Source organism: Triturus cristatus, chromosome 2_1 (assembly GCF_964204655.1).
Source record: "Triturus cristatus chromosome 2_1, aTriCri1.1, whole genome shotgun sequence".
NCBI lineage: Eukaryota > Metazoa > Chordata > Amphibia > Caudata > Salamandridae > Triturus > Triturus cristatus.
This window is the reverse complement of record NC_140581.1, coordinates 278,289,975-278,314,641: the sequence shown is the minus strand read 5'-3', so window position 1 is coordinate 278,314,641 and position 24,667 is coordinate 278,289,975. Positions and strand designations below refer to the sequence as shown.

The window sequence follows — 24,667 nt, the reverse complement described above, 5'->3', positions numbered from 1 at the left end:
AGACCGGTCAGTTGCTTCTTTGGTGCCTGCCAAGCAGGGGAGTCACTCCTTGACCCCAAGGGAGATTTCTTCAGTCTTCTAGTCAGGATAGAAAGTCGAAGGTCCAGGATACATGTTGCAGAGTTTTGTCCAGGGTAATCTAAAGTCCTAGGGACTGGATTCCTATACTTATACTAAGTTTAGGGGATGGACTAACTCTAAGGCCCCACCTATGGGTGGGTTTGGAAAGAGGGGTGGTTACACCCATTTCCTTTGTTCAGTTTCGCTCCAGAGCAGGGGCAGGTAGCCCCTGCAAAAGGTATGAACTGGACTATGCACAGGGACACCAAATGTGTCCCCAGTGCAGGACTTCAAAGCACCAGAGAGTGCTCCCGCCCAGCCCCAATACACATCTGCCTGTCTGGGGAGGTGGTTACACCTCCTTTCGACAGGAAACCTATTGTCCAGGCCTCCCCTGCCGGAGTTTCGGTCAGCAGCAGGAGGCCAGACCTGTGTCTGTGGCAGACGCATGCATTTTGTGATGCCAGGGCTCCGGAACGTCCTACCGGGTTTGACCAGTGTGAACATGTCTCTCCCTCTAGAAGGGCGGAATGCTACCCCCGCCGCCAGAACTGGCAGGGGGGGGGGGGGTAGTATTCCAAAGCGTTTGATACCAGATACATGTTTTAATGCAGCCATTCCAAAGTTAGCATTTACCGCGAGGTTATAATGCACATAAGAGTATATGGTATGGCTGTATCACAGAACAGCCATAAGGAAGGATTTCCAAAAGCTGCAGAGGGGCTCAGCTCATGCTTGGGCACCCTCTCACACAAAACCAACCACTCTGCCTTCAGGATTGTCAAGGCCTGCCATAGGAGTGACTTGTAGGTTTATATGTGTCTGTATATATATGTGGATATAGGTAGCCTATGCCACTGTAAGGGGTGCAAGCACACCCTTACCCAGGCTACAGTAGCAGACCTGTGGTGCCATTTTGGAGTGCTTCCCAGGGGTAGCATAATACACGCTTCAGCCCCTGGTAGGCCTCTGAGGTACCTATGCCCTAGGTACATACTGTATCATATACTAGGGACTTATAAGGCACTCCAGAATCCAATTAGATATGTACCTAATGTACATGCAAATCATTTTAGAGAGGAAGCAGCTAGGCTGTGGTCCTGATTAGCAAGGCCACAGCCAGACTAAGGTCAAAAAACCGTGAAACCCAAGCAAAAAGTAGGGGGTACCCATGTGAAGCAGATCCTACTCTCCTACACACGGAGGGAGACTCTCCGCATCCGAGATCTGGAGGAGGGAACCGAGGGCCTGGACCTCGAGGCCTTCCTTGAGGGCCTCTTCGCGGAAGTTCTCAGCTCACAGACCATTAAGGTAAAGCTCGAGAGGGTACATAGTGTCGGAGGTCTGGCGACTGGAGAAAGGAAGCGGCCCCGTGATGTGCTTGCCAAATTCCATTCCTATAAAGTCAAAGAAGCTGTTCTGCTCGCTGCCAGGAAAAAAGGTACAGTCTCTTTCCAGGGCCTGGCACTGGCCATGTTGGCTCGGAGGCAGCTATTTCGCCCCATCATGATGAAACTACGGGGCGATAACTTCAGATATAGGTGGACTTATGCCTTCGGCCTCTCCTTCGAATTTAAAATTAAACAACGGCACATCACGGACCTGCAAGAAGATCTGGAGCTTTTGGGCCTCTCCTCCGAACTTTCTGAACTCACGCAGAAAAAACCACAGGACCCGTCGAGGAGCGGCCCTCCAGTAAATCAATGGTCCACCAACTCTCAGAGAAATCGTAGATGAGATTCTTGCGGCCAGGATGAACTGATGCCAGAGTTATAGAACACACCCTGGCGACAGCACTGATCCTGCTGGACTCTGGCACTATCAGTGGTACACTATGGGTATAGGTATGGTCAGGTGGACTATGCCCCTATCGCTGATCATAGAGACACCCTCTCTAAACGTACTATGCCTCCAATCAAAGGAAGACCTGTGCCGCTGTTCCACACTGGATGTCGACTCATCCGATGAATACAATAAGGAGAGATCCAGTTTCCGGTCCTGCCAAGCTCTCGGACTTTGTTTTATAGCTTATCTGCCGCAATCCTGCTCTCCCCAACAGCCTTGGAGATGGGGTTTTTTGGACTGGACTTATCGCTTTCGGAAAGCAACACCAGAAGACTTTAGCTCAACATATGATTAGGAGCGGGAGCGGACGGGGACCTCGGTCCTTCAGTCCCCCCCTCATACACATCGGGGACACCGGATTTCTGGTCGGGACATTCTTCTCGTAGTGTGTCACGATGATGTTGGTAATAGGGGGATGGTTTTGGGGTGGGTGGCAGCTTTTTAATCATGGTCCACTTTCACAGGCCATACACAGGAGACTTCCTCAACCTCTATCTCCAAGGGGAACTACACAATATCAGGCAGAAATGCACGAGTTTACATGCCAGCACTACAGGTCTAGGGGGAAGGGGGAGCAGCTAACCTAGGCCCCATGACACTCCCAATTGGCTCCTGGAATGTGAAAGGCCTCAACTCCCCCCAAAAACGACAGTAGATCTGGAAATATATTACGGATCACCATTTGGACGTAATGGCACTCCAGGAAACACACCTTGCTAGAGCTGAGGATGCACGACTCCGCCACAATCAATATCCACTGATCTGTCGAACCTTCGCTTTGACTAAACATCGGGGAGTCGCCCTCCTCTTCCACAGCTCCATGAAATTCCAAACTAGCGACATTTGGACAGACAAAGACGGACGAATAATTATGGTCAAGGGCACCTTACAAGGCATTCTATGTACATTTATCGCAACATACGCTCCTAACACGGGGCAGACAACCTTTTTATGCAAGCTTCTAGGGAAAGTGCGAGACCTTGCGGAAGGGAAGACGATATTATTAGGCAACTTTAATCTGACATGACAAATGGACTTAGATCGCACACAGAGCAGGCGTTCATTCCTTTACAGATGATAAAGCTCCATGACCTGGGCTTTTTTAGATGCCCGGCATACCCTCTACCCACAGACACGGGACTAAACTTTCTACTCCCATGTGCACCATACATATTCGAGACTTGATTACATATTCATAGGCCAAAACTTGCTAGGCAACCTGAGGGAAGCCAAGATCTTTCCCCTCTGGGTATCGGATCACTGTTTAGTCTCGATAGGATTGTCTTGGTGCCATAACTACATCCACGACGCCTAAATGGTACTTCCCGGCTTCCCTCACGCGCGATAGGGTGCTTTGTGCTGAGCTAGGAGAGGCCATCACAGACTTTTTGTCAAACATATTTTTATTGTTTTTTTTAGGCACATCTTACAACAATGCTATCAAGTAACCCCTCGCAGGGGGGGCGCTGGATAGAATGAGACTGTGCGTGGCTAATAACATATAGCAAGCAGTATCAGTCCAACCCCGATTTCAGTGAATTGCTAACAAAAAGGTTACAGCTTCTTACATGGATGGAGTATGGACACAAACTCTTACATCATCTTTCTTTTGCGATGGAGAGCACACATAACCCCTCATACCTCCGACAGCTTATAACCATAGAAAAGCTATCCCCAACCGGGGAATAGTGGAGACGGTGGTGGCGGCGGTGGTCGGACAGCTAGTCTAAGCATGAACATGTAGAGCTGTCTATAGTTGGAAAAGGTGAAGAGCTCTAATGGATGAAGGGCATACCGCAGAGAGAAGTCCTCGTAAAAGGAAGGCAACCAGTGGGCCCCATTTGAATTCAAAGTTTTTAAAATCATCCCGAAAGACATCTGACATTCGCTCCAGACTGAGTAGTTTCCATAATCTAGAATGCCATAGGGAGATCCCGGTGCCTCCTTTCTTTTCCAGGCTGCTGCCGGGGTAACTTTCGCTGCGCCTATACAGAGCCACATGATCGTTTTGTCTGCTCGAGGCTGGTGTTCTAATGCAGGGTCACGGTGTCCCAAAAGGACCCCTGCCATGGTGGTGGGGACAGGGTACCCTAGTATATCCTTAATGTGCGCAAGTGTTTCCTCCCAAAAAGGGCGAATAGTTGGGCAATCCCACCAAATATGTTGGAAGTCTCCCAGTAACCAGTACCCTCTCCAGCATCTGTCAGAAGCGTTAGGAAAGATTTGCTTGAGTCTAGAGGGGTGGAGATACCAGTCCATCATAGTCTTGAGGTGGGCTTCCCTTAGTTCAGAGGAGTGATTAAATCGTTTGATGTCCGTCCAGAGATGTCCCCATTCAACATCTGAAATATCAGGATGTAAAATGTCTTCCCACATGGACATCTAACGTGGTCTCGGGGAAAGTGTAGCGGTGAGAAGAAATTTGTATATAAATGAAATAGCCCCTTTCATAGTTGTGGTCTTAGTGAGGAAGGATTCAAACTGCGTGAGAGGACGGGTAGCTGCTGTACGTACGTGCGGTGTAAGGGCCCAGTGCATCAATTGGGTGTAATGGTATCGCTCTGTCTCCCCTAAGCCATAGTCACGCTGGCAGTTATCGAAGGTTAGGGGTTCGGAGTTATGGAAAAGGTGAATCAGAGCAAGGCATCCTCCAGCCCGCCAAGCATCAAATGGACCCTCATGAATGCCCGGTGGAAACTCTGGATTAAAGGGGAGTGGTGTAAATGGTGAGGGGAAGGAGGTCCAGCGCTCGTCTCCCGCCACCTTGTCCCAAACCTTCAGTGTGGTACGCGTAGGTGTAGCTATGTAAGTATTCTGGGGTCTGTCCTTTTTAGAGCGCCAGACCAAGTCCCAGATAGTTCTCCCAGTCACACTACATTCCATGTGTAGCCAATGTTTGTCGGATTCCCCTTTCGACCACTCAACCAGAACCAGTAACTGAGCTGCTTTGTAATATAACTGGATGTCTGGGAGGCCCCCCCCCCCCCTCCGTGCGGGGGAGACGCAAAAGGGAAAAAGAAAAACTAGCACGTCCCCCCTGCCAGATGAAATGAAGGATCATCGATTTAACCTGACGGAAGAAGTCTCTCTCTAATTCTATGGGCAGGGCCTGGATTAAATAAAGAAGCTTAGGAAGGAGTGTCATTTTTACTGCATGTATCCGGCCTATCCAAGACAAGAAGAGGGGTTTCCACTTTGTGAGTTCAGCTTGGATGCGAGTGAGAATGGGGGGAAAATTAGCCGCATAGTCTGTCTATCTTCGGTGTCAGGCGGACCCCAAGGTATTGTATGGAGGAGGAAGCCCATGTGAGGGGGATAAGAGGTTGGAGACTGTGGACCTCCCGTAGGGGCAATGTGAGGTTGAGGATATAAGATTTACTAAAATTAATTTTAAAGCCTGCAACTAATTTGTAGCGTTCAAGTTCTGTCTGTAGGGCTGGAAGAGATGCGGCCGGTTCAGAAAGCGACAAGAGTACATCGTCTCCAAATGGGGAGATTTTATGGGATTCTCCAATAAATGGTATGCCCCGAATACTGGAATTATCCCGGATTGCGATCGCCAGGGGTTCAATGCTGAGAGCGAAAAGTAAGGGCGAGAGGGGAAAGCCCTGTCTGGTGCCTCTAGAGTGGAAGGAGGAGGATGAGCGTACCCCGTTCACCACCACCCTAGAGCGAGGTTGCCGATAATTAGCGCACATCATGGTTCGAGATTTGGACGAAAAGCGGAATGCCTTAAGGATGTGGAATAAAAATGCCCAGTTAACCCGAACAAAGGCTTTCTCAGCGTCGAGACCCACTAAGACAGCAGGTATCTGACGTCTGTTGGCCTTCTCAATGAGATGAATAATTCAACGGGTGTTATCGTGAGTTTGGCGTCCTTTAATGAAGCCTGACTGATCGGGCTGTATGAGGTCAGGCATGAGATCATTTAATTGTTTAGTGATGATGGAAGAGTACAATTTTGCGTCTAAATTTAGAAGGGTGATGGGCCGATAGGTGGCACAGTGTTGGGGATCTTTCCTGGGTTTCGGGATCACTGAAATCACGGCCTCAGTCATGGAAGTAGTGGAATCCCCTTCCTCAGCCATCTTGTTGTAGAGCCATGTGAGGTAGGGGCAGATGTCAGGAGCAAAGGTTTTGTAGAAAAGGGCGGTATAGCCATCCGGACCAGGGGCTTTATGGGGCTTAAGAGCTTTAATTGCAAGAGTGGCTTCTTCATGTGTAATGGGAGCGGAGAGTAACTCATTCCATTCAATAGAAACCTGAGGTAGGGGCAGGGCCCGGAGATATTCCTGTTGGGCGTCCCAATCCAAGTCATCACTAGAGTAAAGGGTGTCATAAAAGGAGCCATAGAGATCGACTTTGTCTTCATCCCTATGAGTAACTTCCCCATTGGGACCCTTAATGCCACCTATGTATTCTCTCTCTCGTTTATCCCTAAGCTGCCTGGCTAGGTGTTTACCAATTTTATTGCCTTGAGAGTAAGATAAATGGCGGAGCTTAAGAAGGGTGAACTCAACTCTATTACTATAAATGGCACGAAGCTTGCCGCGAAGTACTGTCCGATTGCGAAGGGTTTGCCGAGTGGGATTCAATTTGTGTGCATTTTCAACAGAGGTTCGCTCCTGCTCTAGTTTCTCCCTGTGAGAAGTTGGCCTGGTATATGATGCTCACTAGTTAAAGTGATCACCTTGTACCATGCCAAGCAACCCTTATGGTGTGGTTGTAAGTCAACCTTTTCGGACTAGCTGCCCTAGTGGTAGCGTAGGCTAAGCAGTCTTTGAGGCTAAACTCGTGAAGCGTGTTAAGCCAGCTGTATTACCAAATGCAACCCCCTTTTATACCAATGAAAGGACACCACACAGATATATATTCAAAATATATATGTATTTATTTCTCAAAGTAACCCCTAGTCTCTTTATGAGCACAGGAGCACAAATCGTCAAACAAGATTACAGTAGAATACACAGAAGTTGCACTTTATATGGATAGGCCCTGGTGGCCGCTCAAACCATACACTAAAATAGTGGTATAAGTACCACGAACAGAAAAGGGAAAAGGCCTAGGGCCTCTAGAATCGCTGGGCCTACAAGGAGCTAACTTCAGTTAGTGACCAGGAGGTCCACGGGTGGCGTGTGCAGAGCAAATAGTCCCACGCGTGCTCCCATAGGTTTCAATGGGTGCGTAAAAAGTACAAAGTTACTGCAAAAAGGATCTTCCGGATGGACTAGGAACTCAAGATTTGGAACACAGGCACTAGAGATGTAATACTACACTTGGGCACAGGGGTGCCAGCTTTACCTCACCCACAGGAAGCGGGTGCATAGGCCTCGAAGTGCGTCGGGTTTCTTCTATCTGTTCCGTGGAGCTTGAAGACAAAGATGCTGCAGGCGGTCGGTCCGGGAGAGATGCAGTGGATCCAAGAGTGGATCGGAGATGTTGAAGACCTGTAAGCAGAGGGGACAGTGTTCACAGTCACTAGCCAGTGACCAGCGTGGCACCAGGTGGGTACCAGGCAATGTCGGGTGCAAACAGGAAGAAAGGTGTAGCTTGTCTCTGCAGCCACGTGGTCCCTGGAGGTCGACGACGTCCAGGAGTCGATTCACGAGCTGTCCCACGCAGGCTCTCGCTGTCGGCGGTGTCGGCGACTTGATCGAAGCAAACAAGCCTTGGCAAAAGCAATTGTTGTAGGAGATGAAATAAGCTGATGGTTCTGACCAGCAAGGTCAGAAGAACTGCTCCTTTGGAGGGGAGCAAGGGCCAGTCTGGAGCAACCAGACCAGCGGTGTATTTCGTAAAGTTCGTCGCCAAGATGGCTACTAGCCAGCGGGCCAGCAACCGGTTAGGCGCGTCGAGGGGCAAAGTGCAGAAGGGCCCCACGCAGATCGTGGAGATGCTGGAGGGCTCACCTTTGGTGCAGATGCTGCTCGAGGGTTGGGCTTCTCAGATCCCAAAGCACAACTTGGAGGGAGCCTCGGTTGTTGCACTTGTAAGCTTGTCGTGGTCGTTCCAAGATGGCTGGCTCCACGTGTCTCGGTGCCTCCACGGGTCTCCTCTTTTCAGGGACTGTGGATGGGGCGGTGAGAGGTCTGGAGGTCCAGGTCTTGTCAGTCTCTGGGCTCGGGCTCCGGCGGGAGGCGGCGGCAAAGCAGACGTTGATTCGCTGGATGGTGCTTGCGTTAGCAAGGTGGTCACTCCCTGACCACAGGGGAGATTTCCTTCAGTCTTCTGTGCAGCAGAATGTCGAAGTTCCCGTCTTCTTCTTAGTTTCAAGTTGATTCCAGGATGTCTGAAGTCTTAGGACACAGCTCCTACCTTTAAGCGGATTCTAGGGGCCGGACTACCTGCTAGGTCCCTCCCTATGGGTGGGACCAGGAAGGGGGGTGGTTACACCCCCAATCCTTTGTCCAGCTCGCCCCAGGCCCGGGACTGGTGTGCCCCAGGACCGGTTTGAACTGGCATATGCACCGAGGCTCCTTGTGAGCCACAGGCATGTCTGGTTTCTTTCAAGCCCTACCTGACCAATACACAAAATCCTGTCTGGGGTGGTGCACGCACCTCCGCTGGCAGGAAACCCTTTGTCCACACCTCCCAAGCTGGAAGGACTCCCAGCAGCAGGAGGGCAGACTTGTGTCTGTGGTGGCAGCATCCATTTTGTGGAGCTGAGGCTATGTCTGATTTTACCCGGGTTTCAGGTACTGTACATGTCGTGTCCCTCTAGAAGGGTGGAATGCTAACCCCGTCGCCAGAATTGGCGAGGGGTTAGTATTCCAATTCGTATGACACCTTACTCGACATGTTTTGATAAAGCCAAACCAAAGATAGCATTTAACCGCGAGGTTCATAATGCACTTAAGAGTATATGGTATGACGATATCTGGAAACAGTAGAAGGAAGTTGTTCCGACCACTGCAGACAGGCTCAGCTCATGCCAGAGCACCATCTCACATGGAACCAAGCACTCTGCCTTCAGGATTGTTAAGGCCTGCCATAGGAGTGACTTATAGGTTACCAGGTGTCCCATTTAAGGTTAGGTATAGGTATACTACACCTTAGTAAGAGGTGATTACACCAACTTACCCCAGCTGAGTGATCAGCCAGTTGTGTCAAATTGTTAGGCCAAGCCTGGGGTGGCATAATACATGCTTCAGCCCCTGGCAGGCCTTGGGTACACCAATGCCCTGGGTACCTAGTGTACACTGGTACAGGGGCTGACAGGGTGATCCAACCAATTGGGTATGTACCTAGGGTACATGGAGTCCATTTTAAAGAGAGAACAGCCAGGCTGAGATCCTGAATAGCAGGATCTCAGGCCAACTAAGTCGAAAAACCAGCTAGACACTAGGCAAAAATTTGGGGGTAACCATAGTCAGATATCCACCTTCCTACACTCCCTTTCTCTAGCGCGTTGCACATTTATTGCTGAGTTAAGGGCAATGCACCTTCCCCAGAAGACCGCCTTAAAAGCGTCCCAAGTGGTAAACTCCAATGTATCCTCTGGCTTGTTAACGGCAAAGAAGTCCGTAATGGTATCTCGGAGTTGAGAACAAGATTCCTTATCTCTCGCCAGCGAGGCCAGGAAGTACCACTTGGGCTCTGTCGGTGCATTTCCACACCAAGACATGTAGATAGAAAATAAGCTATGATCGGACACGGAGAGTGGGAATATTTTGGCTTCCTGGAGAGAACCCAACAGAGACTGACTAATAAATATATAGCCCAGCCTAGAATATGTACGATGAACATGGGAATAGAAGGTAAAATCTCGGGTGTGTGGGCAAAGAGCAAGCCAGGAGTCTAACAAACCCAGGTCCTGAATTCTTTGTTGAATATCTATGGAAAAAGATCCTAAGTCTGAGCGCTGGGCGTGTGTGCTGTCCAGGTCCCTGTGCCAAGTCAGATTAAAGTCACCCATGAGGATTACCTGTCCCTCCACAAAATCCAGCAATTTCCCCAGTAGTGTATGTAAAAACGGTATCTGCCCAGAATTGGGTGCGTATAATGCTACAAAGGTGCAAAGCTTCCCTCTCAAACGGCCCTTAACCATGACCCAGCGGCCCTCCTTGTCGCAAAGGACACCCAAGGATTGGAATTTTACGGTAGAGCGGAATAGAAGAGCCACTCCTCGGTGCTTCGTAAGAGCCGAAGATCAATAGATTAATGGGTATTGTTTGTGTTTGAGCTGTGCGTCTTTAGCCCTGGCTAGGTGTGTCTCCTGGAGCGCCACTACGTCCAGATGGTGGTCAATAATATATTTCCACACCGTTTGTCGTTTTTGAGGAGAATTAAGACCCTTGACATTCCAAGTGCCAATGGTAAGCGTCATGTCAGTGGGAGACGTGACCACTCTTTAGAAGCCCCCCCTATTCTAGGTGTGTACCGCGTGTCTGCTACTCCCGTAGGGAGACTGGGTCGCCCCTCCGCTTCATCTGTATGTGCAGAAATTACAGAAAGCTTGCTAAAGCTACATGATAAAAAGCTGCCACCACGTCCCCCCACCCCCATCCCATCCCACCCCAAATCCAAAACAGAAAAAGAAAGAACATAACTAAAAATGAGATTCCAAAACTTGGTAACAAAGCTCCGCTGGGAGCGCAAAGCCCCCACGGCTACTAAGGGGGACCACGGGTCCGAGGTCCCCGTCTACGCCCATCCCGGCAATAAACTGAAAATAATAAAGCGTGACAGTTTCTAGATGCGACTAAATTACAAATACAAACACAGGTCCCACCCAAACTGGAGGTACCTACAGTTCGTTTGCACAGGGGGATAAGGCAAGTTAAGGTATGATGTAGACCCCGACAATACATGGCCTAGTGCATATGAAGAGTCTGCGGACACTGACGGGCCGGCGTACTACGAGGTGCAGGTGAAGAAAAAACCAGAGGCACTGTTCTTACTTTTGGAGAGAAGGCAGTTCACAAATGCTCCTGTCTCTCCCCATGGTCCCGGGGCCCCAAGAGTCAAGGCCCAGGCATATCCTGCTGATGATAAACCCGGCCAGGTGTTGGAGAGCAACAGCGAACCTAGTGCTCTGCCCCAGCCGCCCGAGAGTTCTGGGGGACCCCGCAGATGCAGAAAGTAGAGGATCCATTGTTGCGAGAGCGGGCCTCAGCAGATTAGCGGCGCTCCCTGCGGATACCTACTGACCAGCCAGAGGTCGCGGGAGTGCCTCGAGATTGTTCACCAGTAGTAACGTGTGTTGGGTTCAAGTCGTCTGTCGAGATGCCCAAGAGCTCCAAACCCTCTTTCAGGTCGGGGGATGTGACGTCGTTTGTTCTTGAAATCAAAGCTAAGGCCGGAGAGATACGTCTACCTATATCGAATATTGTCCTCTCGCAGTCTGGAAGTAATGTCTCTAAACTGATGTCTCTGCGCCAGAGTGGTCGGCGCTATGTCTTGGTAAATGGAGCATGAGTGGTTTTGGAATGAAATAGAGCTCTTTGTCCTGGCCGCCTGCAGCACTGCCTCCTTCACCTTGAAAGAATGGAACTTTGCCAGAATATCGCGCAGCTTCCTCTTCTCCCCAGGTTGCAACTGCGCACGCAGTGTACCCTGTCCAGCTTAATTTTAAGGGTTTGTGGAGCCAGAACCTCAGCAAACAGTCCCTCCACGAAGGCCGCCAGGTTGGGCCCCTCCGCGCCTTCCTGCAGGTCACGAATGCGTATGTTCTCCCTCCGTGACCGATTTTCAAGGTCCTCCGTCTTGAGTAGAGACTGATGCAGCTGTTCCTGGAGGAGGCAGACATCGTCTCGCAGTTCCGCAGATAGGCGCTCGTGTTCCTGGGAGTGCGTCTCCAAGGCCAGGACTCTGTTGCCCATGGAATCTACGTCCTGCTGGAGGGAGGTCAAGCGTTCTGTGAGGTCTGCCCGTAGTTGGTCTATGGAGGATTTAATGTCCTAGCTCAGGTTATTGCGAAGTTCAGCTTTAAAATCCTTGAACATAGCCGCCAAATCTGCTTTCGTGATCGCCATGTCTGTGGCCCCCGCGTTGCCCCGCAACGTCCGACGCTTGTCTGGGGGGACGAAGAAGTCGGAGACCTTACTCGTCTGCTTGCTCGGTGTCTTCTTTGGCGGCATATGGCGAGGACCAGGCTGGCCCCTGAGAAGCTAGCAAAGGAAGCGATGCAGTCCGCGCCCCAGGGAGCAGGCGGTCTCGTGGGGTGATGAAGGTGGGCAGAGGCTGTCTGGTCCCTGGCGTCGCAAAAAAAAGGGGGCGAGCTCCTAGCTAAGGGTGCATTGTTGGAGACACTCTGTGCGCATGCGATGCCCGCATCACCATGTGGAAGTGTAAGCAGAAGGACAGCAGCGATGGGGAGCAGAAGAGTCCGCCGCCCGTCCAGCCAAAATGGAGGGGGGAGGGAGGGCACCCACTGTCCGCGGTGCAAGCCTTGTCCGGGCGTTTGGGCAGTGGCGCCCGCTTTGAGTGCAGCGCACAGAAGCTAGTGCTTCCCCAAGGCGCAATCTCCACAGCACGTCTAGTGTCTCCCCTGTCGGGCAGGCCCGGGGAAAACCAGGCCTGGGCCACGTTGACTCAGGTCCAATCCGCGTTTGCAGCAGCCCCTGGACGTTGGCTGAGAAAGTAAACGAGGCAGAGGAGTCCAGGGCAGACCGCTGGCCAGAGGTAGGTGTAGTTGGCCTAAGGAGATCCAGGGGAAGGATCGATCACCCCCTGCATGTCGCCGACGGGTGCCATCTTAAAGTCAGGCAGGCGCGGGAGAGAATACTGAGGTGGGGGCCGCCTCCAGGTCGCTGCCGCTAATGCGCCCCCCGCAGCAGGCACAGACTTGCAACAGCCTCCGCAGAACCGCTAATCACCAGCATCAAACGTACCTCCGGGAGGGAAGCTCGAAGAGTGACGATCTCAGAGTGGTGCCGACCGCCATTTTGAGCTGCGCAGCTTCGCCTCGCAGATCGGGAATTTCAGCCGCTCCCGCGGCACCAGAGGCAATCAGTGCTGCTCCATAAATGCGTCACACCCTCCGCTGTAGGAAAAGAGCATGGACCTCGCTGGGGAAGCTTGACAGCCGCCTAGAGCCGTGCCGGAGCAGCGCGTGGATCGGGAGCCGAGACGGTCTACGTCCGATCGGCCATCTTGCCCGGCCATGCCCCATCACAGACTTTTTTAACCTAAATGTACCCGAAGACACCAGTACTTTTAATAATTGGGACGCCTTCAAGGCGGTATTCAGGGGGGAAGTCCATTGCCCTTAATTCCGCTCTGATAAAACAGAGGGCCAAGGAACGGGAAAGCTTGGAATCCGAATTGGAAATTCTTGAAAAACAACACAAAGCTAATCCCACTAGGGCCTCCCTCCATCCGCACGCTCACTGCCGTCCGCGGGAAGTTACGAGCCATTTATAATAGAGCAGAATTCACCCTCTTAAAATTGCGTCAGCTGTCATACTCACAGGGTAACAAGATAGGTAAACACCTGGCCAGACAATTAATGGAAAAGCGTGAACGGGAATACATAGGAGGGATACTAACAGGGGAAGGCGCTCTGACACACAAAGACACTGAAAAAGCCGACACCTTTTTTTATTTTTTTTTAAAGCTTTATTTAGTTTTGAAGAGCATAACAATATAAAAATATCGGCTGTGCAGTCAGTTAATAGCCAGTACGGAGATACAACATGACACTCCCCTCTCGTATACAAAAAACAGCACATTATCAAGGCATCGGACCATAGAAAGACCCCAACCAAGAGCCCAACACCCTCATCCGCCTGAACTCGTAAATGAAAAGTACGCATTCAGGACCCACCATTCAAGCTCAGTGGTCACCCCTATCTTCGGCCCATATCCCCCAATCCAGCCCACACCTATAGAATACAGCCTCCTAACGCCCAATAGGGAGGAAGACCAGAACTTCATGGCCCTCTCACGCCCACCCCAGAGGTGCAGCGCCGAACAGACTACCCTACTCCCGTAGGCACTATCCCGGAACTGGATCGCGGTGGGGAAGAGCTCGGAAGGGTAGCGATATAGGTCTTGTAGGGGCCCCAGATATCTTTGGGACGCGCCACTGTGGGGAGGAGACTGGCGTAGATCTCGCTATTTGTGCTGCAATAAGCCATAGAGGTGAGCCATGTCCCGGCCGTGGGGACCGTTCTACCGCCCCAATGTTTTGCCACCTCCCGCTTGGCGAGTAGCAGGCCCAGGGAGGCAAGCCTGCGAACATTCTTAGGGAAATTTACTGTGTAGCCCAATAAAGCAACCTCAGGAGTGGGAACCAGTGTGAGCCCCAACATAACGCCAAGGATCTCATGTATCTGCGTCCAATATGATTGCAGTTTGGGGCATGTCCAGGACATATGCGCAAAGTCAGCGTGTGGTGCAGAGCATTTCCAGCATGTGTGTGGGCGCGCGGGATCAATGGTGTGGAGCCTATCAGGGGTCATGTAGCAGCGGCGAAGAAATTTATAATGGAGGAGCTTATGTCGACTATTGAGTGATATCGCGTTAGTGACTTTGCAACAAGCGGTCCATTGTTCATCCGTAATCGGCCTACCCAAGTCTGTCTCCCAGGCCGCTCGCAATCGGCCATCCACACATGGAACCAGAGCTGCACATGCCTTATAAAGCTTAGAAACCATATGGGCACCTGTATCTTTGTCAATGAGGAGAGTTAGGGGCTCGAAGGATGCAGGCTCGAGAGGGAATCCCGCAATGTCCGAACGAGCCGCACAATAAAGCCGGCGTAAGACAAATTTGTCCATGAACGTGGCCTCACTGAAGCGCGCCTCCTCCGAGACAGAAAATATGTGGCCCCCAGGGTATAGGTCCCCGATCCTAGTGAGATGAAACTTAGTTAAAGTACGCTGCACAAGTATCTCCCCCGTGCCTGACAGCAACCCGGGGTTGGGGAGTGGAAGAGAAGAGGAGTAGAGGAGAGGCTGGGCTAGGTAGCTAGTAAGGCGATGCCTCGCCCAGCTGGTGGTGGACACCGTTTGAATATCTACTGGGTCCCGGGCAACCCCCTTGGGCAACACAGCCGCCAAACAGCCCGGGAGAACGAAATCCGCCTCGGGACGAAGGAACGGAATACGCGCGTCAGGGTGGTACCAGGCATAGGCGTGCGCACACTGAGCAACCAGATAGTATAAATACAGATCAGGTACTCCGAAGCCGCCCCTATCATGGGGGAGCGTAAGAGTCCTCCAACCGATCCTGGGGTGCTTCCCGCCCCATACCAGCCTGATCAGCTGGGACCGCAGTGTGGAGAAAAAGGCCCGGGTGAGAGGAACAGGGATATTATTGAAGAGATATAAAAACCTAGGGAGAACTATCATTTTTATGATTGCAATTCTGGCCGACATGGATAGCGGGAGCCTCAACCATCCCTCCACCTGTGCCTCCAGCCTGTCCAAAGCGCGGCCATAGTTGAGGCGGATGAGTTCGTCAGTGTTCAGATGGATCTGTATGCCCAGGTACCGAACCGAGTCAGAGCACCACTCCAACGGGAACTCGCACTGCCATGGGGAGGTGCTGCTGGTCAATGGGAAAATTATGGACTTGTGCCAGTTGATGCCCAGTCCGGAGTGGGCGCCGAAACGAAGGATCTCCCGTATCAGGGGAGCTAGGTTGACCTGCGGTTCTCTTACATACAGTATAGTGTCATCTGCGTAGAGGGAAGCAAGCAAGGGACCCGTCCGGAACTGGAGACCCCTGTGGAGATGGCGCTCTTGGAAATGCCGGTTCAAGGGGTCCATGGACAAAATGAACAGTAGCGGTGAAAGTGGACAGCCCTGCCGCGTACCACGCGTTCGAGAGAAGGGACAAGACAGCGTACCATTGATACGCAAACGGGCCGTGGGGCGGCTATACAAAAGCCGCGTGGTAGCAAGGAAGTTCTCCGGCATGCCCATACGTTGCATGACGGAAAGGAAGAAAGGCCATTCTAGGGAGTCGAAGGCCTTCTCGGTATCCAGGAGGACCGCCGCAGCAGGCGTGGCCGGATTAATTCTATGCAGAACCGTGAAAAGCGTCCGCAGATTCAAAGACGTAGAGCGACGCGGGACGAAGCCCGATTGGACGGGCGAAATGATGAATTCCATCAATTGGGAGAGCCTGTTGGCCACTATCTTGGCCAGGATCTTGTAATCAAAGTTTAAAAGGGAGAGGGGCCTATACGAGCCACACAACGTCGGGTCCTTGTTTGGTTTTGGGAGCAGAACTATTACCGCTTCGCTAAGGGTCGCCGGAAGAGATCCGCGCTCCAGCGCCTCCGCATACACCTCTATCAGCTGTGGAGCCAGCAGATCAGAAAAGGCCTTATAAAAATCCCCGGAGAAGCCATCGAGGCCGGGGGCTGAGGTCCCGCGAAGCACCTTAATCGCCCCGCGCACCTCCGCCACAGTTATAGGCTCCGCCATGAACTCCTGCATGCCCTTATCCAGAAACACAAGCGCGATCTCCGACAAGTAGGCCGCACGAGAGGCTGGGGATTCCCCCAGCTTGGTCGTGTATAATTCGGAGAAGTAGGTCAGGAATTCGTCTCTGATCTCGGCGGGTGTTGTGCGGAGCGAACCATCTACGCCCCGCACCTCAACTATTAAGGACTTACCATACGGAGGCCTCAGAGCTTGAGCCAGCGTGCGTCCCGGCCTGTCCCCCTCCCCATATCTACTCGCCGTCTGGTACTTCCCCAGATACAGAATCTCTCTGTCCGCTGCCTCCCGGAAGTCAGTCAGGAGGCAGAGCCGCCTAGCGGACACGTCACCAGCAGGCTCACGCTGTGCTTCAGCATCAATCGACTCTAGCTGTGTCTCCAGTTGCTTAATGGTCGTGCGCAGCGCCTTTAGGACCCCAGCATGTTTAGCTATGCAAATCCCCCTGATATAGGCCTTAAACCCCTCCCAAAGCATGGCCCGAGAGTCTACAGATCCTGTATTAATCGTGAAATAGTCCTCAATCGCCTCGGAAATCTCGTGGACAAATAAGTCGTCCATTAGCGCCCTCCCAGGCAATCGCCATTGTCGCTCAAAACCCTCAGGGCGCGGAACATCCAAGCAGAGCGACACAGGGGAGTGGTCTGAGTACGTTCTAGGGAAAGTAAGTAGCCCACGAAACCAGGGGGACAGGCCCGGGGACAGCAGCCAGTAGTCAATTCTGGTCCAAGTGTTGTGTTGTCCCGAGAAATGCGTGTAGTCAGTGGTGTTCGGGTTGCGCCTGCGCCAAATATCAACTAGAGAGAACTGGTGACAGAGGTCCAGAAGTGCGCGCCGCGCCCTGGGCTTGGACGGAGCAGCCCCCGACGTGCTGTCCAAACTAGCATTCCGCAATAAGTTAAAATCGCCGCCAAGAATGAGGCCTGCCGGTTCAAGAGTTGCAAGCTGGGCAACCAGCGCATGAAAAAATTCCGGGGAATCAGTGTTAGGAGCGTACACACATACCAGGATGATCGCATGACCCATTAACACCCCTCGTACTATGCAGTAGCGTCCCTCTGAATCCCCCCTGAACATCTGGCAGTGAAACGGGACTCTCTTGTGAATCAGCACCGCGGTGCCTCTGGCATAATTGCTGAAATTGGAGAAGTATCTATGGGCACCCCAGGAAGCTGCAAAGCGCGCGGGAACAGAGGAGTGTAAATGCGTTTCTTGAAGAAAGGCAATGTCAACCCTGTGCCGATTCAAATAGTGTAGTATCTGCTTGCATTTTCGTTGGTTGTTCAGGCCTCTGACGTTCCAAGACATGAGTGAAAGGCCAAGGGGGGCTTCATGCAAGCCTATGTGTACCGACGCTGCCATACCACTAGCAATGGGAGCAAGAAATCAGAAGCGTCTCCGTGTATCCGCAAAGTTACAATCTGACCAGCCATGTCAAGAATATCAAAACACCCCACCCCGTCCCACCTCCCCCCACCCAGCCACATCACGCAAACGTGAGGCAAACCCCAACCTGTGGGAAAAAAAACGAAGCTCCAAATAGCAATACCAATGGTGTACAAATAGACAAAAAATAAGCATTTAGAACCAAAAGTGTTCCCGGCGGTGTCAACCAAAGGGGAATGGCAACGACCCACCGCCGACCCAGCACCACAGAAAAAGCAATGACCTAAAAAAGTGTTCCAAACTTCCCCATTGCAAACAGTCAGAAAAAGAAGTCTAAAGCTGGGATGCGGGTACCGACTCAGCTGGGCCCAGAGCCGGAAAACAGGTCCTGGCTAATCGCAGATCCACTGCGCGGAGGAGATCGTCCATCTTCATCACCCCCCGAAGGGCCCCTGCATGGCTTATATGTTCGGCAGAACTCCTGTACCGCAGTAGGATTGTCAAAGATCCGCGCTCGGCCATCAATCTCAACCCGCAACCGGGCAGGATAAAGCATACCATACTTGAGGCCCAGGTTGCGGAGCGCCGCCTTCGCCCCAACATATTTACGCCTGGCCTCCTGGACCATGGCGGTAAAATCTGGGTAGAACGAGAGTCTCGAGCCCTGCCAGGTGATCTCGCCCTTCTCTCTAGCCAGCCGCAGGGCTGTGTCACGGTCTCGGAAGTTCATAATCCGGGCGATCAGTGGGCGAGGCGGGAGCCCCGGATTAGGTCGCGGCTCCAGGGAGCGGTGCGCCCTCTCGACCACAAAGCCTGGTGTAAAGGAGTCTCTCCCAAAAATGTCCAATAATTGCTCCACAAAAACATCTAGCCTGCCGGTAGCCGTGGATTCCGGAACCCCAGTGATTCGTACGTTATTGCGCCGACTGCGCGATTCCAAGTCCTCGTTCTTGATGGCCACGTCCTTTAGTATGCGCTCCAGTCGATCTAAGCGCTTGGTATCCTGCACTGCGCCATCTTCCACCGCCGATATTCGAGCCTCAGCCTCCACCAAGCGCTGATCATGGGCCTGGATCTTGGCCCCCATTGTTTCTAGCGTTTTGTTCAGGGCATCAAAGCGTCCATCGAGGGCCCTGAATCCAGCACGCATCTCTTGAAGCCAGTCAGGGGATGGAGCACCGGCCGCCGGGTCAGAGGACGGGCCCCCAGCAGGAGCCGGCATGTCCGGGCGATGTTCCGCCGGTTGATCGGGTAGCCTTTGAAAGGGCAGAGTCTTCTGCTTTGGGTCCTTCCGCCCCATGCCCCTGCACGGCCGGACAGCGAATCGCGGGTTGGAGGCCACAAGGCGGCTTCAAGGCGCTGTGACGACGGCTCAGGAGGATGGACGGATCTGCCACTTCTTTGGCCCGTAGTGCGGGCGATGCAGCGGCCCCCGCAGACTCCGGCCAGCCCCAACCACGTGGCACACCAGGCCCGGGCACCGACACGGGCCGCGCTGTATCAAGGCGACTTCTCCACGCCCAAAACCAGGGAGCGCCTTCACGGGGGCCTGAGCCCAGGACCAAGCAGAGAGGGCGGTCAGTGGAGCGTCAGCAGATGCGACCAGGCGACCCAGGGCCGGGGAGAGGGGGACCGGACGGTGCAGGCCGCGAATCACAGGAGCCACCAAGCGAGGTCCCAGGGATGGGGGGCAGAAGCGGCCCGGGCGCTAGGACCAGCACGGAGCCCCTTCAGCCCACCTCCGCCGCCAACCAGCCGTTCCGTCGCCCCCCCCCAGGCCCCTAGACCAAAATAGCCCGGGGACCCCGAGAGGAGACAACGAGAGAGGCCGCGGCGCAGAGCAACGGCCAAACGCCCGGTCGGCTCCTGGCCAGCAGCGGCGAGGGGGGCAAAGCAGACCCCCACCAGACCGCGCCCCAGCGCTCAATACCCCCCCCCCCCGGCTCCCCCCCGGCCACCTGCATCACGACCGGCCGCCGCCGCCGCACTAACCTCCCCGGCCACCGAGTCAGGCCGCCATCTTGGGCCTCAGGTCCACTCGGTCCTGGCGTCCGTCGGTCACTCCGGGTGCAGCCGGGGCCAGATCGCTACTCCGGATCGCTCCAGGGCCACAGGAGATTCAGCGCCGGGTCCGGGCAGCCACCGCCCGCATCAGGAGGCCGGGAATGACAGTATTAGCGCTGAGTCGGCTACGGAGCTTCAACACCGCGCGGCCATCTCAGCCCGCGGCTTGGCCACGCCCCCCCCAAAAACAAAAAAAGCCGACACCTTCGGGTCCTTTTATAAAACATTATACCAGGGAGAATCAAGAGATGTAGCAACACAGGAGGGCTATCTCCAAACAATACAGCTTCCCCGGGTCTCACAGGTACAGAATGAAAGCCTAACAGCTCCCATCACTATCGAAGAAGTGGCTTCCGTCATAAAATCTCTCAAAACACATAAGGCTCCTTGGTCCGAAGGGCTTATGGCCCGCTTTTATAAAACATTCGCTCCAGATATCGTATCCCATCTCACGCGGCTTTTTAACAAAATGGCCAGAGAAGGCGCGAACCCCCCCATCGATGGCCGAAGCACTTATCTCAGTTATACCCAAGCCTGGGAAGGATCCGCAACTCCTCATACCGCCCCATAGCCCTTTTAAATTTAGACGCAAAAATATACTCGACCATTTTGGCTGCTCGTTTAAACGACCTCATGCCTGACCTTATCCATCCTGATCAGTCCGGACTCCTCAAAGGCCGCCAGGCCCATGATAATACCAGACGTATCGTGCACTTGAAAGAAAAGGCCACCAAACTGAAAATACCGGCGGTACTCGTGGGTCTGGATGCCGAGAAGATGTTCGACAGGGTGCATTTGGTCCTTTCTTTTTAAAATGCTTACCCACTTCGGTTTTGCGAATGGCTTCCTTACCATGCTTCGGGCCAATTATGAACGGCCGTGCTCTAGAGTACAGGTGAACGGGATCACCTCAGCCCCCTTCTCCCATACCAGAGGAACACGCCAGGGATGCCCACTCTTCCCGCTATTATTTGCCCTTAGCATTGAGCCATTGGCGATGATCATACGGGAATCACCAGGGATTAAGGGAATTACCTTTAGCGGGGAGAGCCATAAAATTTCGCTTTTTGCAGATGACATACTCTCGTCCCTCACTGAGCCAGCCTGCTCTCTCGCCACGCTTCAGACAGAGTTAGCCCTCTTTGAGGCAGTGGCAGGTTTCAAAATCAACCTAGACAAATCCCTTCTACTTAACTTAACCATGCCAGAGAATGAAGTGAGAGAGCTACGACACCTTACTTCGCTACAATGGACTTCCCTGCAATACTTGGCGGTGCAACTGACACCGCGCGTTGAAGGGCTCTTTAAAGCTAACTTCCTGCCCGTTCCAAACTGACCTCGATCGATGGAAACCGCTATTTATCTTCTGGCTCGGACGCGTGCATGCGGTCAAAATGGCCGTACTCCCTGAACTCGATACAGATTCTCTGCCCAAAGTTAAATCTATGATACTAAATTTATTTGGCAGGGAGATTGAGCACGCTTTTCCTACCCGTTACTACGGCGCCACAGTGTGGGGTAGGCTTACCCGACTTTGCCCTTTACTACAAAGAGGCACAGCTACGAGTGGTAATTGAATGGTCTAAACGAGAGTCGGAAAAACATTGGCTCCATATGGACCGCTCTGTAGCCGGACGGTCTATCTTGGATCTCATATGGCGCCCCAAGAGAGACAGGCCTGAAAATGCCTACATAAGCACCCTCACCCGCACCACTCTGAAAGTCTGGGACACCATTTCTAAAAGCGACCGGTGGACTACCTTCCCGTTGCCTTATACCCCTATCCACTTTAACCCGGTCTTCCCCCCGACCCTCTGGGAGGGCCCCTTCGAGGCCTGGAAAGAAGGCGGATGTCAAGCGCTAACGTATCGCTTCCATAATTCTGATATACTTACCTTTGAGAATTGCAGACGGGATTATGGCCTAGAAGTGATCAGCCACCCGACCCCTCACAAAATGTCCAGACTGCCAGTTCCATGAAAGGGGTGATATCCTCCCTCTACAAGCACCTACTCAATACCCTGCACACCCCACGACCACTCTACTTGCACATGTGGGAGGAGATCCTCCAGCGAGCAATTTCTGAAAGGTAGTGGGAGGGACTGTGGGCCGACATTACTAAATTCAACCATTCCATAGAACTGCGGGAGGCACACATTAAAACAATGATGGACTGGTATCTGTACCCCTCTAAGCTTAAGCGCATATTTCCAAACAAGTCTGATTTATGCTGGAGGGGCTGTGGCCTGGTGGGTGATTTCCGCCATATTTGGTGGGACTGTCCCACTATCCGACCCTTCTGGGAAGAAATCCTTGCTCACAGTAAAGATGTCCTGGACTACCCTATTCCGACGACTATGGCGGAGACTCTACTAGGCCTTCGAGACCCCACTCTAGAACACCAAACTAAAGCTGACAAGGCCATTATGTGGACCTGCCTCGGTGCGGCGAAAATTGCAATAGCAGCCGCCTGGAAGAGGAGGGAAGCACCTGCGGTCTCGCTATGGCACTCTCGGCTCTGGAGACTCTTGAGTCTAGAGAGGATGTCCAGTACCTTTCGAGACAACTACAAAAACTTTGAGTACAAATGGGGCGCCTTTGTCGCCTTCCTGACGCGGGGTCTGCCACAGGCTGTGTCCCCTCCTTCCATCAGAACTATGCACCTCTTTCAATTTTAACGTCCTACATAACTGACTAGTTCCTGTGTCACTATGACACTACCATTTTGTGGGTGGGTTTATTTTATCCTAATTTTATTTTGGAGCTTCATTTGGTTTTGTTCTGGGTTTCGTATTTCTTCTGTTAAGTACCCTCCTTGTTGGAGGGCGCTGAGCTTATAATTCGTCACAAAAGAAAGACGGGCTAAATGCATATACTCTTCGATTGTAACACTCTAGGCTTTCACACTACGGACAACTGTACCCTACGCTTAGGTACCACTGAGAAGATAGCTTAGGATACTTCGACTGTGCTACAAAACAGCCCTGAATAAGCTTTGTCACATTGCTATTTTTTTCCTGCTACTTCTGTACTCATTCCCTGTAATGTGGTGCAATTTTTGCAATAACGTTGATAAAAATAAGTTTGACAAAAAAAAGAGACGGAAATAATACTTGTGCCATCAGCAGCTGAAATTAACCCAAAATGCTAATCTCGCTGTTTTATAGAAAATTGAAACTTTCCTTCACAAAAGTTTGCAAATTCAGCTTATGTTAGTTTCTTGCTCCATATTGAGATAACTAATAATATATTTTTTTTATGATCTGGCCTGACAGCGCAGTTGTTGCCAGGTAAGTATGTACGCATTACTAGAGAGGTATTTGGCTATGCTCACATGTAGGGAGCTAGGAGTTCATGTTTTGATTGGGCAGAAATTGTATGTTTCCACAAAAAAGTCCTTGTCCTCCACACAGCTGTGATCATTTTGTTCATTTATCCAGTTGCCTTAGCTTGAACGTTCTGGGGCACACACATGAGATTGAAATGCTATCAAAGTGTCTTAGATAACTTGATAATTTACGTTGTTGTTTTCCTGGCAGCAACACAGGTGGGAGGAGGAAAGTCCTTAACCTAGATGGGCTTTTAGTTCTGGCTTGACTGTATAACAGTCACCAGACCTTTTTAAACTACACCAAATATTATTTTACAGTTCTCTGCTTCCACGCAAATATATCTATTCCCATACTATTTATTTGTATATGCTTCACGTAACCATACAACGTTCCTTTAAAGTAAAACATATTGACATTACCAATGTTTGTTTTTGTTGTTAAACGTGTATAACACTGTTTAATTGCTTCTTAACTTTTTTTTTTTTTTTTTTTAGGAAAAAGAATCCGTTTTTTTGCTAGATGATAATAACTTCAGTGAAATCAACCTGGTGTCTGGGAGGATTAAGAAGAAAGTTGGACGACTTCAGCCTTTACTAAAAAATAAATATGTGGCAGTGCTGGCAACATCCAAAAATGGTGCAGTATTTCTTATTTTCCTTTATCAAATCACTTATTTTGTCACTCAATCTTCTAAGTGATTGTCAGTTTGAGGATTAGGTATTGCCACTTTCTCTTTGTTTATGCAGATTTTGAATGTGTCTGATTTAACTAGTTCATACCTTTCCATGTGCTGGGAAAGTTCTTTACTTTTGATGGCTTGCTATATCCGCCTAGTCATCAAATCTTCATGACTAGGCTTGAATTAATTCTTGCAGCTGAGAATGAAAATGTTTGTCCCTGACATAACTTTGAATTCGTTCATATAAACTTAGTAGCTGTATGAGAGACCAAAAAAGAAATTGAGTGGAAACCTGGTACTATCTGATTGCATAATGCTTCAGTGAACTCTTAAAAGGGATTCACTGATGCATGTTTATATAGTAACTGCACCTTTCCTACGTTTTTAGGCTGCATGTAAAATTATTTGAATGATACTTTTAAGGGGCACTTCATTGATTTATTTCTTTGTTCATAAAAACAAATTACTTCAGAAACAGGTGGATGGCCATGCGGAGGGTTAATGCCTTGAAAAAATACTTATTTTAAAAGTGAGACAGAATGTAGTGAATATTTTTATCTCCTCTCTTGGTAAGCGTTTGCAGGTAAGTATGGTTGGGGCAGTCAGTCAGGCTTATAGATTGACAGTCATCTGATTAATTGTGTGTGTGCTCTTCTGCTACCACTGTAAATAAAGAAGCCTCCTCGTTGCATCCAAACGAAGGGAAGTCTGAAGGTGTTTCTGAGACATACCCGACATTTCCAGCATAATGGCTATGGGACAGGAAGGGGGGATGCTTCATGAACTTTGTCAAGTCCCTCACACGCCATATGTGTTTGTTTTCGCTCATGCTCTATATCTGGATGTGGGGATAGAAAAATGGAGACAGAATGTTATCTACTAAAGGTGAGCTGAGATTTACATGGCCT

General features: G+C 51.3%; 1 protein-coding gene across 3 annotated transcripts in view; it reads left to right on the top strand.

The window, feature by feature from the left end:
* The window catches only part of CPLANE1 (ciliogenesis and planar polarity effector complex subunit 1), a 2,680,747-nt gene that overhangs the window by 130,194 nt on the left and 2,525,886 nt on the right, over positions 1-24,667 (top strand). For all 3 annotated transcript variants that reach the window (XM_085631095.1, XM_085631092.1, XM_085631094.1), the window contains exon 3: positions 23,575-23,716. In XM_085631095.1, the coding sequence (XP_085487221.1) occupies positions 23,575-23,716 (142 nt within the window). The remainder of the gene's footprint in view (positions 1-23,574; positions 23,717-24,667) is intronic.